At 30.6% G+C, this 16,074-nt stretch overlaps 1 protein-coding gene across 1 annotated transcript in view; it reads right to left on the reverse strand.

The window, feature by feature from the left end:
- LOC123668943 (protein apterous-like) overlaps positions 1-16,074 on the reverse strand; it is a 68,556-nt gene that overhangs the window by 50,052 nt on the left and 2,430 nt on the right. The window contains exon 2 of the mRNA XM_045602635.1: positions 12,630-12,952. Coding sequence (XP_045458591.1) covers positions 12,630-12,952 — 323 coding nt within the window. The remainder of the gene's footprint in view (positions 1-12,629; positions 12,953-16,074) is intronic.

Genomic DNA, 16,074 nt, shown 5'->3' on the forward strand with positions numbered 1-16,074 from the left:
CAACCGTGATAATTAGGAGTAACGACAGGTGAAAACGGATTTTATTTAATTGAAATTCATACAGTTGACCATCCGATGTCAGAGTCCGAACGCTGCGCGCTGTCGAACCAATCAAAAGTGCCGATAGAGCTCGACCGAGAGCTGCCATAAACCCATTCTAATATACGCGTATTCGTTGCGTCGAAGACTTTTATGAGCAATTTAACAAGTGTCTCGTAGCTAGGGCCGGATTTGATTTATGTCCACATAACGTATGTTTACGATGCCCGTTTATTGTTTCTTGTATTTCACCGTCTAGGAGCTGATAATGTTATTTGAGAGGTAAAGGACGCCGAGATAAAGACAGACGGCCTGAGGACGTTTTCTCTTCGATCTTGGAATAAATTATCTAATTTTTATGTTGGAGCTGTATTTGGATATTCATGTGGTAGCTATTTACAAACAACCTAACATCTTAAAAGTCGGCGCTTTCATTGATTTTATCTATAATTCAAAATTACTTTTATCGTTAAACTACGTACGAATAAATATTTTTTTCATGATTCAAAATAATAATATTTGTGTATACCAAGAAATATTTCAGTAATCAGCAAATAAATAGTTTTGTGTAAAATTAAATTATATTTGCGTGTGAATAAATTATAAAGGCATTATAATGTTACTAATGTTGATGAAAAAATTTTTTTTCGTTTCTCGTTATTTGCAAGTTTTTTATATATATAATACTTACTTTAACATTTTATTTCGAAAATTAAATTATTGAAGTCATTGCCGTTTTTAAAACCGTTACGATCATTGAACGCATATACCATTAAAATTAAAATATGCATCACGTAGGAACTACAACTTTACTGAAAATTAGATGCAGTATGAACACTTTATTTTTTATTATTATACGTTCTTTATTGCACACCATAGAAAATTATGTAAAATTTATTTAAGTGTAAAACAGACTAAAAAATAGCAACGAACGCCTCACAATCCCATAATTTGACTTTCTCCTGTGTCGGCAGTTAAAAGAGACAGTCAATATACAAATATAAACGCTGGCATAGGCATTGGCAAATATATGTTAACCTGTACAAATATTTGCCATAAGCCGAGATTAAACCCGCGACCCTCAGCACAACAGCCTGTGCTGTGACAGCTGCGCCAGTAAATTATCTAATACTTAGCAATAAATGTATAACAAGGCGGTCATATTGCGTAATACTCTTCAAATAACTTTACGGGGTTGGAAATAAAATCAACATATAAAATATGGATAATTATGTATAACTATGACGATAACATAACAAGTCAAAAACGTAAAACACGTAACATATTAGTAATAATACAACTACTCTTACATATTAATACAAAGGCAAAATATATAAGTAAATGGATGTACAAAAGGAAGGTATATTAAAGGCTAATAAGAGCATCAGTATTTAAAAAATATCTATTCGTTAATATACAACCGAACAAATATGTATACTTATACTATAAGTACATAATTTTCTTCTAAATACTTTTTTATTTATATTTTACATCCATAGGCTCCAAGATGCCCTGGGTTTTGATGGTAGGATTTATAACTTAAACGTGGACGGTATTCTTTTGTTACAATTATATATATATTCACTAGTGATGTTCCGGATATCCGTGTCTGTATCCGCGGATATCCGCGGGAGAAATGAGGTGCGTATCCGTATCCGTCATTTTTCTCGCAGATCTTTTAGGGATCTTTTATTAATTTTCAAATTCGATTGACAGGATAAAATGCTGCATAAAAACTTATATTATGTTATTAAGTAGTATTATTAAAAAAAAAAAAAAACATTCAAATTTTTATTTTTATTTTTTATTAAAATCTAATATTTGACACCTTTAATTGCAAACATATATTCTAGTAAGTTACCATAATATTACTATTATATAACTCAAAGATACTAAATCAGCTAACTTGTGATATCACTATTACACATAGAAAGTTATGACATTTGTTTTATAAATATAAGAAAATTAAAAACAAATAACTTTTTTGTTCAAACAATTTTTTCGGATTTTATCGCGGTTTATTAAGTTTTTTTGATGCCCGACGCGCGACGTTTCCTAAACCTGGTTATTAAACAAAAATAATTCGCGCGCAATGCAAGTCAAAACCTGCCCTGCCCGTCGTTGCGACAGGCGTGACGCCAACTATCGTTTCAAGTTCACGCACCAACACTCATTTAGTAAATAAAGATCCGTATCCGTATCCGTATCCACGGATCTTAACACTAAATATCCATATCGGATCCGTGTCCGCGGATACGCATTTTTGTCGATCCGGCAGATTACTACGAGTAATATTCACATACACACACTCTCACACTCATACACGTGCACATAAATACACACTTATACATTAAATACTACTTCTAAATACTATATATAATATAATAATAGTTAAAGTAGCCTAACGCTTCAGCCTGTAATATCCCACTACTGGGCATAGGCCTCTTTCCCCATGTAGGAGAAGAATCGGAGCTTAATCCACCACGCTACTCCAACGCGGATTAGCGGATATATACCCTGCTATGAGTAACGATCGCTATCAGGTGTACATGATAACAACCGAGACCGACGGCTTAACGTGCTCTCCGAGGCACGGTGGGGAGACCCACAAGAACTGCACAAACACCCAGACCACGGTAAACACCTGTATGGTCAATACAAATGTTTGTCATGTGCGGGGATCGAACCGCAACCGCCAGCGCAACAGGTACAATCCATGGCTGTGACCGTTGCGCCAACGCGGCGTCAAAGTAGCCTAACGTATGGCATATACTTGTAAATCTCATCTAATCGTAAAAAAAATTGCCCATGACACGTGCTTACATTTCTTAAAATAGTAAAAATTGTAAAGGTTATTAATCACAAAAACCCAATAACGAATGCATAAAAAAGTTATCATTTAGTATGGGAAAAGGTTTTTCATACTCTAAATAATGGTTAAATTAAAAAATTAAAATAGAAATCTTAATGTCACTTCTTAGATTCAAAAAATTGACATCGACTAAAATACATCCCACCAAAAACATTTACATGTAAAATGTTGCCAAGACGAGATCATATGGCTCGCACTGTCAAAAAGTTATCAGATCTCATGTAGAGCCAAGCTTCTAACTCTACACGCCCTAACTCTACAAGCCCTAACTTCACAAACTCTACACCTTAGTCAAAATATGTGGCTTGGCCGTTTCGTTACTACCGGCTGCCGATGTTGTTGATGACGACTGCTGGTGAGGTGGACTACTGCTGCTGGCTATGCTGCCCCCTGCCTCTTCATTTTGGCCCCGTCGCGGGAATATATATATATTCTCTTTTTATTTTTATTTGTATTATATATCAATTATTATTCTTCTTTTTATTTTTTCTTTAATAGAACTATTGTACAACAGAAAAGTAATAAACAGTGAATAAATTTTTCACCTCACGTGGCGGTAGCGAAACGGCCAAGCCACATATTTTGACTAAAGTGTAGAGTTTGTGAAGTTAGGGCTTGTAGAGTTAGGGCGTGTAGAGTTAGAAGCTTGGCTCTACATGAGATCTGATAACTTTTTGACAGTGCGAGCCATATGATCTCGTCTTGGCAACATTTTACATGTAAATGTTTTTGGTGGGATTTCACTTCTTTTTGTAAGTTGCTTATGACAATATTTTGGTATTTTGTTCATTTTTTCTTTCTTTGTTTTGGGGTGTATTTCTCGCAAATCAGAGGTGCCTTTTTTCATAGATCACTCTCTATCTTTGCCTTTTTTCTTTGTTGGTTTACTGTTTATAATAAGCGATAGATCAAGGCGATACTTGGCTTTTAGGCGATTATATTCGTCTATAGCTGCCTGTTGTACTTTAATACTACTAAAGTCAATATTTATCTAATAACCGATTTTTATTTTTTATGTATTTTATTATTATTATTTATAACAATGAGCAACAAGGAGTCCCTATATCAATTTTCAGACCTCTAGCATCAAAATTTGCGGAAGTCTCATACAAACTTCCATCCCCTAGTTTAAGGGGTTGGGGGGTAAAAGTTTCAACCACCAAATTTCAGCTTTCTGGGACTTCAGCAAGTACTCTAAGAATTTTGATGATCATCAGTGAGTGACGAAATCGGGGTTTTTTAGATATCAATAAAATCTAAAGTATAAGAGCTATGCAATTGAAACTTTATATAGTTAATAAGTCCACTATTGACATCATATACCGAGAATTTTGTTTATCTAGTATAATCCGAACCCAAGTTATGAGGGTTCAAGAAAACGACGAAGCGCTTCGAGAAAAGATAGGTAGTGCTTTTCGTTTTTTTTTTTTTTTGGCTCGTCTTGGCGGGGGCACTACCGAGCCCCCAGATAAAGAACAGTAATAACACTAAATTGACCGCAAATGACGAATACGGACAATACTCTCAATAAAAGTAATATGTGTATAATAAAACCGAACAAACAAGAAACGTAAGAAAACTGCAAAGTAGACGAAAACTTAATAGTTTATACATATAATTATAGAATAACGTTAAATAACACGAAATCCACAGCAATAAATATATCAGAAAATTACTTTGCTGTCTTGAAAAAAAAACCACTATAAGAGAACTTAATAACTATGTCAAACGAAGAAATACAAATATAGAAAACACCAACTGGTTTATCTCCTTAAATACACTGACTCTATATTATCTTTCATAAATCACCAAATATTCACACCAAAAACTATTGTAATTAAGCTTTCACTCTAAATCAATAAATAAATTTTTAAGATGAAATGTCAAAAATATTTGTCGATTTTTATTTTTTATGTATTTTTTATTATTATTATTTATAACAAGAAGTAACAAGGAGTCCCTATATCAATTTTCAGACTTCTACCATCAAAATTTGCGGAAGTCTCATACAAACTTCCATCCCCTATTTTAAGAGGTTAGGGGGTAAAAGTTCCAAGTTTTAGAATTTTTTTGTTGTTTGTGTACTAATACTAGCTTGCATACCAAATTTTAGCTTTCTGGGACTTCAGGAAGTACTCTATGAATTTTGATGATCATCAGTGAGTGACGAAAACGGGGTTTTTTAGATATCAATAAAATCTAAAGTATAAGAGCTATGCAATTGAAACTTTATATGTTTAATAAGTTCACTATTGACACCATATCCCCAGAATTTTGTTTATCTGGTATAATCCAAACCCAAGTTATGAGGGTTCAAAAAAACGACGAAGCACTTCGAGAAAAGATAGGTAGTGCTTTTCGTTTTTTTTTTTTTTTTTTTTTTTGTTTCGTCTTGGCGGGGGCACTACCGTGCCCCCAGATTATGTACCTATGTATTGTAATGTAGCGTACAGTCCGTGTTAGTAAAAGTAAGTGTATGAGGACATTTGACGAATCAACTGCAAAAGGTGCGACATAAAGTAACTTAACGTCTTCCCTCTTGCCACACCTTTCGAGCTCTACTAGACTTCTATAGCGAGAAAAATTTGGTCGTTTGTGGCAAACTTGTACTTCACAACGATGTAGTTGGATCAACTGCAATTTTCAATTTAATTGGATATAAGGACATGAACATAGAATATCATAAAGTTAACGAAAGGAGTTTGAAATAAAACTTTTAATATTCCATCACTTTAGTATTAATTAATAATTTTCAATTCATTTATCGTTCTTTTTGCCATTGTCATTCTTTGCGAAAACTAATGTATAGAAAAACTATAGAATTATCAAACTCAAACAAATTCCCAAAAAATACATTTGATAAGATAAATGTGAACTATATTTACGCTATAATATCAATCCTTACATTTTAAGTAATACCAGTTACCACTCTATTGGTTGGCATTTTGTGTAATTTCAAAAGATTTCGATTTGATAGCGTTTAATTTGAATTAATCGAATGTGTTTCTGAACTTATATGAAAACTAAATATACAATCCTGGAATGAGATATCAAAGTAAATATTTCATTTTTAACTGTGTTTTCAAATGTAATCTAGCTGTACCCACAACATCGCTTAACATTTTCAATTACATCTCCTTTTCCAAAGGACTAGCTCTGAATTTCGAAATAAGACGATGCGTTATCCTATCTTTAGTTTATTTATACTACGAGTATATATGTATATAAACTCAAATTAAAAGATCTTTTTATATTAATTTAGTAGTTTTGGTGTAATGTGAGTCAAATACAAAGAGATACACACAAAAAATTAGTTAAAGTTAAAGTAAAAATAACTCTGTTTTATTTTTTTTTACTTTTATGTAATACTAACTGGTTTTAATGACACAGAATTTAACTACATATTGTTACCATACTAAGTTTACAAAAAATTCAGTGTGGGAACAAAAAAGTTTGGAAATATTCTAAGTGGTACATCTTTGAGGTAGTATAGCTTTGAAGGAGCAATTTTATTTTAATAGAGACAGGCCATTTATAAAAAGTATCATGAAGAAAATTTACTATGAGCTACAATTTTTTTAAGAATATAAATTTGCTACTTAACTAATCATTTTCCGTTGGCTTAAATGACAAGCAATGTGAAAATATTATATTAATATTTTGCACCTACTAAGCGATACATTTCTAAATAAAATTTTGCATAATCTTTTTTTTTTTCAATAATGATAGGATTTTGTCAGACATGTAACTAATGCGGCTTCTAATTGCCGTTGAACTACACAATTAATCTTTTTATCAAATCATGACTAGTTATAGTAACGATAAGTCACTAAACTTTAAAAAAATCAATATATATATATTGCAAGCATAACAATAAAATTTTAAAATATATTTAGTTTCCGCAACGGCCGCTGCATCCCAACGCTTATACCACGCGACTCTCGACGTCCCGTAGAGATGTCATTGAGATGCGTACGTGCCCGACGTCCTAGTGATAACACGGAGTGAATTGTGACCGCGGTGGGCTGTAAAACGTTCATCAGATACCACCTCGGATGGGTGACGGGCGACGGCCCACGTGACGTAAATGGTACCCTAGACTTAGAATCTAAGAGAACGTAACTAATTTTTCTAAGCCATATACGAACACGTGACACAGATACGTAAGCTTAGCGAACCTATTCTATTTTAAACTTAGAATTTTATCTTTGATATCTTTATTTTATTTATTTTTTTGCTCATATATATATTTTAATGGTTCGTCTACTTTTCGCGAGTTAATACAAAACTGTAATAAAAACTTAATGTATGGTTGGTACTAACTCGTTGTTGTATTAAACCTACATATACTTTGTTAGTATAATTTACATGAATAAATAATTTTATTCATTATTTAAGGAAACAAGCTCATAAGAGAATTGAATGGTTTTATTTAAAGAATAAAATTATAATTTACGTCAGAACTTCTCGTATTAAATATATATATTCTTAGTTAAAGTTTTGAAAGTTAATTTACGAATACTAAATACAATATAATATTATTTGATTATATTTTGTACAAATTCAATTCATTCTATAAAACTAAGAAAACAAATACCGTCACTTCTGAGGATTAGTTGAACATTGTACATACTCCTCAGAAACGGCTGGACCGATTTTTATGAAATTTTGTGTGTATATCGGGTAATCTAGTAGGTCTGAGAATCGGCCAACATCTATCTTTCATAACCCTAAGTTACAGGGGGGGGGGGGTTATTAAGGGGGTTAATAACATATATGGCAAAACAATGTTTGCGGGGTCAGCTAGTATTATATAAATGGTTATTTGTTCTTTAATGCTGTGATAACGTAACATCTTTGTTTCTAGTATGACTAAAACTTATAAGACCCATTAGTAATTGATATTGTTTCAAGTTATTTTTTGTGATACTCTTTGTAAAGCGATCTCAACGATCATGGTCTTCGTTTGTAACAAAATCTAATGACTAAAACTAGAAGCTGTTCCAAAATATATTTTACTGTAGCATTTATTTATATTGTACGTATATATTTATAACATTTTGATGTCCTTTACAATAGAGACTAATTTTTTCGCTAGCTTTCATTGAACGCCTAGATATCGTTTCGTTGAATGATTTAAAATCTGGGGGCACGGTAGTGCCCCCGCCAAGACGAACCAAAAAAAAAAATGAAAAGCACTACCTATCTTTTCTCGAAGTGCTTCGTCGTTTTTTAAACTAGGGGATGGAAGTTTGTATGAGACTTCCGCAAATTTTGATGCTAGAGGTCTGAAAATTGATATAGGGACTCCTTGTTATTAATAATAATAATAAAATACACAAAAAATAAAATTTGGTTATTAGTTTATGTCGAAAATTTACATTTTGTAATTTTGGTATTTAAGTTTTGGCGGAGATCACCGTTTGTATATCAGTTCAACATAAAATCAAAAACAGCGTGCTTAAACCGAATATGGTGAAGATTGGATGATATTTATGGTATAAAATGTGTCGGAGGTAAAATGCAACTACAATATTGTCATAAGCAACTTACAAAAAGAAGTGAAATCCCACCAAAAACATTTTCATGTAAAATGTTGCCAAGACGAGATCATATGGCTCGCACTGTCAAAAAGTTATCAGATCTCATGTAGAGCCAAGCTTCTAACTCTACACGCCCTAACTCTACAAGCCCTAACTTCACAAACCCTACACCTTAGTCAAAATATGTGGCTTGGCCGTTTCGTTACAACCGGCTGCCGATGTTGTAGATGACGACTTTCCTGTCTCATTTATATAAATATATTTTCTCTTTTTATTTTTATTTGTATTATATGTATATCAATTATTCTTCTTCTGTTTATTTTTTCTTTAATAGAACTATTGTATGACAGAAAAGTAAAAAACAGTGAAAAAAATTTTTCACGTGACGGTAGCGAAACGGCCAAGCCACATATTTTGACTAAGGTGTAGAGTTTGTGAAGGTAACTGAGGTAGGGCACAGCAGGAATTTCCTGCTCAAAATATGGAGCAGCCCGACTGGGGTAGTACCTCGACCTTACAGAAGATCACAGCAAAATAATACTGTTTTCAAGCAGTATTGTGTTCCTGTTGGTGAGTAAGGTGACCAGAGCTCTTGGGGGAATTGGGGATTGGGTCGGTAACGCGCTTGCGATGCTCCTGGTGTAGCAGGCGTCTATAAGCTACGGTAATCGCTTACCATCAGGTGAGCCGTACGCTTGTTTGCCGACCTAGTGACATAAAAAAAAAAAAATTTACATGAAAATGTTTTTGGTGGGATGTCCTTTACAATAGAGACTAATTTTTTCGCTAGCTTTCATTGAACGCCTAGATATCGTTTCGTTGAATGGTTTAAAACATATTTTAATATCTAGATGACATTATATCCATTGTATCATTAATGTTATAAAAAAATATATTGGCCTTTCGTAGAAAATTAAATATTTACTAAAATAAAATATTAGGTTAGATTGTCGATTCTCTTTTTAAATTGGAAGTGGCAACAACTGACCCGCCGCTTCACTTGATCGGCTAACGCTTTTATTATATTCTTTAGCTAAGTGTGGATTTTTTAACAGAAAAAAAACGATAATATGATATATATGATAGTTATGGCGACTTTTAAGTCAGTGATTCAATTACAAAACTGAGTGTGTTGTTGAATACATGGTTAATAAAAAGATTAGCTGGCGGCCACATTTGTACCCCAATTTTTTATGAAACAAAAAAACATACGTCTTTATTTATTTTGTCGACAATATAATATTACATAAATAATTTCAAAATTTTTTTATTAATCAATTCTCATCATTAAATTGTATTACTGAAACTATTGGCTTGTGGTAACTATATAAAATAAGATATATACCTATGCTTGCGATTTTATTTTGTGCAAATATCTTGAAAAAACAATATTAATAGTACGATATCTCGTTGTCGATTTTTTTGGATTGTTGTTAATACGTAAGTAAAATTTTTCTAAAAGAAATGTTTTAAGTGGGTTCTGATTTTTCATCTGCAAAATTGGCGTTAAAGTCACCAGACAAAATCATCGGAAGCTGATGGAAATTTTCACTAAGTATTCAGAAACCTCTTCAGTATATTCTTTCAGTGCTCGATGGGTGAAATGTTTTACATTGTCAATTTTTGTATTTGGTGAAATGTAGATTATTACCATAACAATTTTAACGCCATTGTTCATTTTACATATAGCTGAACAAAGTTTACAACTCCTTGTACGTCTAAAATTCACATTGTTAATATTTTTTAAGATTATATCCATATTTGGTGTTTAAAATATTAGTAGCTTTTTGATTTCCTTTTCGTTGCTGGACGTCTTTTTGACGCTCTGCATCAGTTTTTGGAACTTTCTCGGTTACAAAAATTATTCAACATTATAATATAATTATTAATATTATGACGATAAAAATAAAATAAATAATGTATTGACAGTGTAGAATACATATTATGTACATATTTACATACATTATTATGTATCCATTATATTTAATATTATTGCAAATGCAGTACTTGCAAAATGGTAGTTTGGAGATAAACACGATAAACATATTTTTTAATCTTATCATCACAATCAAATTTTTGTTTTTAAATTCATATTTATAATCAATCTACAAAACTTGTTTTAGAAACAATTTTTATTCTAGTTTTTAAATCACAATTAAATTATTCATTTTTATTTTTAAATTAATGGTTTTAATTTTTATTATTTTTAAATATATTATTTTTATTTCTTAAATATACACCTTTACGCATCAAGTTATCATTCTTGTGAAATATACAATCTCAACAAATAACTATTTAAAATATTTTTATAGAAACATAAATGAAATTAGACATATGTAGTCAACTTCCAAAATCTACTAGTCTACAGTTCTAAATTATAGTATCGAAACTAAATTATATATTAGAGTTATTATCACGATCAAGATGGATTCATTGTTAATTATTAATGTATTCAGTCTCATAAACTGCTTCAGGAACCTTATTTAATACTAATAAAAATATAGTAATGGTGTTGTACTGCATTTGACTTTAGTTAGTATTTGTTGCAAAAAAGTTATATGCTAAATGAATAAACAGTAAACGTAGCAAGTACTGCATAATTTAAATTAAAAATATGTAGTCAACTTCCAAAATCTATTGCTCTACAATTCTAAATTATAGTATCGATTACTGCAAGTACAATTAGTAGGGCAGAGTTGTATATACAATGTTAATTATTAACCACGTACATTAACTATATTTATAAACGATTACTTACGTATTTCATTTTGCGCTAATTAACTTTCGACTATTATCACTGGCAGTTTGATTTAAGTCACTTGTTAGTTCACTTGCTATTATTAGATACTATATTTAATATCGTATTGAAGATTTAAAAACTATACGAAAATAAACGTGTTTACTTACGTGTCAATTATGTCATTTCAACATCTTTTTTTAGATAAAATAGGCCATGCCCTTTACCTATATTTTAAATTTTCACGAACTACAATTTATTAATAAGTTATAAAACAATGTTACCGTAGAGGGATTTGTTATTAAGTTTATTTATTTATTTATTTATTTTACAGGAAAACAGCTAAGTAGCGTGGATTTAAATATACAAATAGGTACATAAAGGCCAATTAAAACTTTCCAGATATAGGTATACAGGTACACGTAAATATAGGACAAACACGTGCACTAATGCGCTAACACAAGACTAGAGAACTATAGTTAATACACAAGAAAAAAAAAAATAAGAATAAAAATTTGATTCCCTAAACCAGCCCTATGGTTGAAAAACTGATCGACCATAAGATTAAGTTAAATATTGTTTGTTTTTTTTATGTTGAGCGAAAAAAATGCTTACGAAATATTACAAATGTCAATCTTTTATACTAGTGTTTATTGTAAAGGTTTTAATTTTATATTATGAATATTTCTGAATATCAATTTCACTCACCCTGAACATTTTGAACGCTATCCCATTTAATATAAAATAACTTTGCCTTTTATAAAGATGCTTGATTATTTATTTATTTATCTTTTTCATAATTCTGTGCCTCTACTAATTCTTAACAAAAATATTCAATATATTATCAGGTTTTGAAATAATTTAAACAATATTTGAATATAAAATGAATTTTACTCTCATCTCTGGCTTATTAGTATTGTTCATTTCTTTGCTCTTTGTGTCACTTCACTAAATTACACTATTACTCTAATTTTCTGTGGTCGGAAGTACGCCATGTTTGTTTACCATTTAGGAGACTTCTAAAAAAATGGATTATACAAATAGACACTACACCCCAACGATAGCTATTTTAATTCATTATTTTACCAAAAAATGCCAAACATTTATAGCTGTTAATTTTAAATGAGTTTGGTTTTTTCATACGTCATATTATATAGTCGTGTGACTGATATTACGTCACTTCCGTTATATATTTTTCTTACGGTTTTAGTCTCACATTTTTTTTTTTTCAGTTCGCTCGCCAAGCCAAATCTCTATTTCCTCCAAACCTGCCGTAAGGAACTGCGTTCCAATAATTGTATTTTTAATTTATTGGTCTTTTAAACGTAATACAGTAGCAACACTGGCGATAATCCACATTTAACATTATTTAGTAATTATATGAGAAAAACAACAATTCAATGCGTAAATTAATCTAATAACATATTTCTGAACTAACCTGATGTAGTCATTTTTACAGAAAATGTTACTATCTCGAGCATAGCACCGTTGTTCTGAATCGAGAGGCATCTTGCATTCACAGCATCTCAAACAAGGGGTATGCCAGCGCCGTTCTAGGGCGAGAAGGTAATATCTGTCTGTTATTCTAGCACCACATCCTGCGCAGGCGTCTTCTGGGGGCGGCGGCGGGGGTTCGTCCGGCGGTTCCCTCTTGCGGCATGAGGTGCAGTCACGGGGGGAGCCCGGGGACGCCGCGGGCGCGACTGGCGACAACTCGGCCCCTGCCTCGTACGCCGAAGATAAGTACCGCTCACTCTGTTGCTGAAACAACATCCTTTGTTTATATGTTAGATATTATAGTCCTTTAATATTAATACGGCTCAGACAGTGAGAAAATATTGAAACTATGAAACGTGGTGACGTAAATATTAAAAAATATAACAAATCCACAAAATAACGATCATAGATATAATTGATCATAGATTTATTATGATGAAGAAAAGAGAAGTAGATACAAATTTTCATTAGCATTAAAGTTAGTAAATAAATAATAGGATTTCAAATGTTCGAATTTAAATTTGTATTTATATTAATAAGTTAACCAATAAATTTATGTCGAATATGATCATCATTGATAAATAATAAAATTGGAGGTATTTCGAGTCTTGAAAATCATATTTGTATATAGTTCTATCTATAATAATCTAGGAAAAGGTTAAACGATTTCCACCATTTTTAACCTACTTTTTATTCATATATGTGTTTGCAGGCAAACGAAAAAAAACCGACTTCAATTATATCGACAAGTAATAAAACGTAGGTAGTAAAAATAGTCCAGTAATAACGCATTATTAAAGATTACTTCAAAAGTTGTAATCAAATCTCGATGAAATTTAAATTTGACCACATGATAAACATCGACTTTCGATTAAATTAAAAATCATCAAAGTCGGTATACCCAGTAAAAAGTTATGCAGATTTTCGAGAGTTTCTCACGATTTCTCTGGGATCCCATCATCAGAACCTGGTTTCCTTATCATGGTACTAAACTAGAGATATCTCCTTTCCAACAAAAAAAGAATTATGAAAATCAGTTCATAAACGACGGAGTTATACCCGAACAAACATAAATATATATGTATATACGAATTGAGTAACCTCCTCCTTTTTTGAAGTCGGTTAAAGAAATTTCGTTGTATGTTAATTTTTATTTTTTCCGACATTAGTAAGTCATTGTTGAAAAACATTTTATTGAAAAGTTATTATACCACTTGAAGTAGTCTTATATTCAGCTGTTAAGACTATGATAGTAGAACCTCTTAGAAATCAAAAAACTCTTCAAAACAACACGTATGTTTGTTTGTAGTTATGTTTATTGAAGTATGTACAACATTTTTATTTTTATTTTTGCGAAAGTGACTAATTATCCCCATAGAAAAGACATTGTTTCAATTGAAATTGTGATCTGATGAAATGTAGATACATGTATCTAACATAACAAAACCTGTGAAATTTATAAAAATTGTTGTCACTGACGATTATCACATTTCAAAATTGCTATAGTTATACGGTAATTTTTTTTAATTCAAAATAGTTTAGATGTCGAGCCGAATAGGTATTACATTACATATTATATATTGTACAAAATGTTAACAGATTTATAGGCGCGACTTTAGGTGTTAACGTATTTTTTTAATGTTGGCTGTATAAAGAATTCTTTTAATTATTTTTTATTTATTGAATATAAAATGGATGGGTAATTAGACTTGCGTTGATAAATTTAAAAAATACATGTATTTCGTTTTCAATTATTATAGCACCTTTATTTTAATACAAACGAATAAGGACAATCGAGTTGCTACCCTCCTCGTTTTTTGTAAGTCGGTTAAAAAGAATACAAATCTCGTTAAAAAATTTACAACAAAATTATAATATTACATATTAATATATTTTTTAAAGTAGGTACTTACTAAGTTAACAATCACTCGCACAAGGGTCCTAATATGTTCTCTTATTATTGAGTATATATTCCAAAAATAAATAAAAAATGTGATATTACAGCCATATAATGTTTTCAAATTACTATTTATAATCGACATAATATTGTTTAACCTAATCCACGTCGAAATGCCCATATTTGAAATATGTTATATCGTCCTTAAATAAATCGTCCAAGTAGGTACCTAATTATTAAGTATAAAATTTTTAAAAGAGTTCAGCATCATAAAGTTCGGATGTATCTCATAAGAATAATTTTGATTAACATAATAATTATTATTACTTACATGAATTTTAATTGAACGAGCAATAACTAATAATGGGTCTTAAAAATGCTGTGCTCCGCCGCGCTTGACGGCGCGAATATTACACCCAATTTAATTCAATTACTAAATCCCCAAAAACTAATACCTTTTTAAATAACATAATTTCTTATCGTAAAATTAAAAATTTATATCTTGTATATTATTGCCCTTTTGTTAAATATTGCGAGGTACACATAATAGTTAGTATAAACGGTTAAGGTAGTAGAAATTCATTTATTTGAATAATGTATATGATAACTATATCAAATCACTTTTACTTCAAAATATAAGCCCACCAAAGGCAATTTGAATAAAATAAAGTATGAAAGAAATTAAATCAAAACTTTACAATTTTTTTAACCTCGTTTTAATCGTTCTCATTTAAATTTCACAAAAAAGTTTAACTTCCAATATTTTTGCATTGTTTTGTTTTTTAATATTTTTTTTTTATAAATAATAACAAAACGTATAACATATTCATAACAGTGAGCACACTTTGAAACATACAATCCTAGGCTATTAGGTTTACGTACTAACGCGTTTAGGTATTTACCGACGGAAAACTAACTCCCCAACAAACTTTACTCAAAGCTTTCTCGTTTTCATTGATCATAGCTTATAATATAAATGCTCGTTTTTTAAATATTTCTTTTCCATTTGTATTTATACATTGGTAATTTAAAACCATTTTATTCGAGGTACTATTTAAAAATTAAAATAATTTTTTGAAATAGATGGTCTAAATTAAACTTTTAAAAAATTTTGTTTATCTAATATTTTGTGTTAATTCCAACTTAGCTCCATTTTATTTACTGGAAGTAACGATTTTTAAATAAAAAAGGAAAAATATCAGATTTTTTTATACAAAGAAATTCTATAAAATCCTCTTACTGGTTTTTTTTTATTTCTTCTAATTTCTAAGTAATAAAAGAAATTTAATATGCTATATTTTTGGCTAATCAAAGAAAACGGAGGATTTTGCCCTAAAGTTTTATTTCTTACCGAACAAACATAAATATTCTAAAAGTTGCAATAGGAAAGTAATGAAAGCTTTAATTTTTTTCTATCTTTTTTACTTTTCTACATATTATAATTTTATACTACCTATGAATGAACCTATGAATTAGAAGACTTGTATTA

This window comes from Melitaea cinxia, chromosome Z (assembly GCF_905220565.1).
Source record: "Melitaea cinxia chromosome Z, ilMelCinx1.1, whole genome shotgun sequence".
NCBI classification, from domain to species: Eukaryota; Metazoa; Arthropoda; class Insecta; order Lepidoptera; family Nymphalidae; genus Melitaea; species Melitaea cinxia.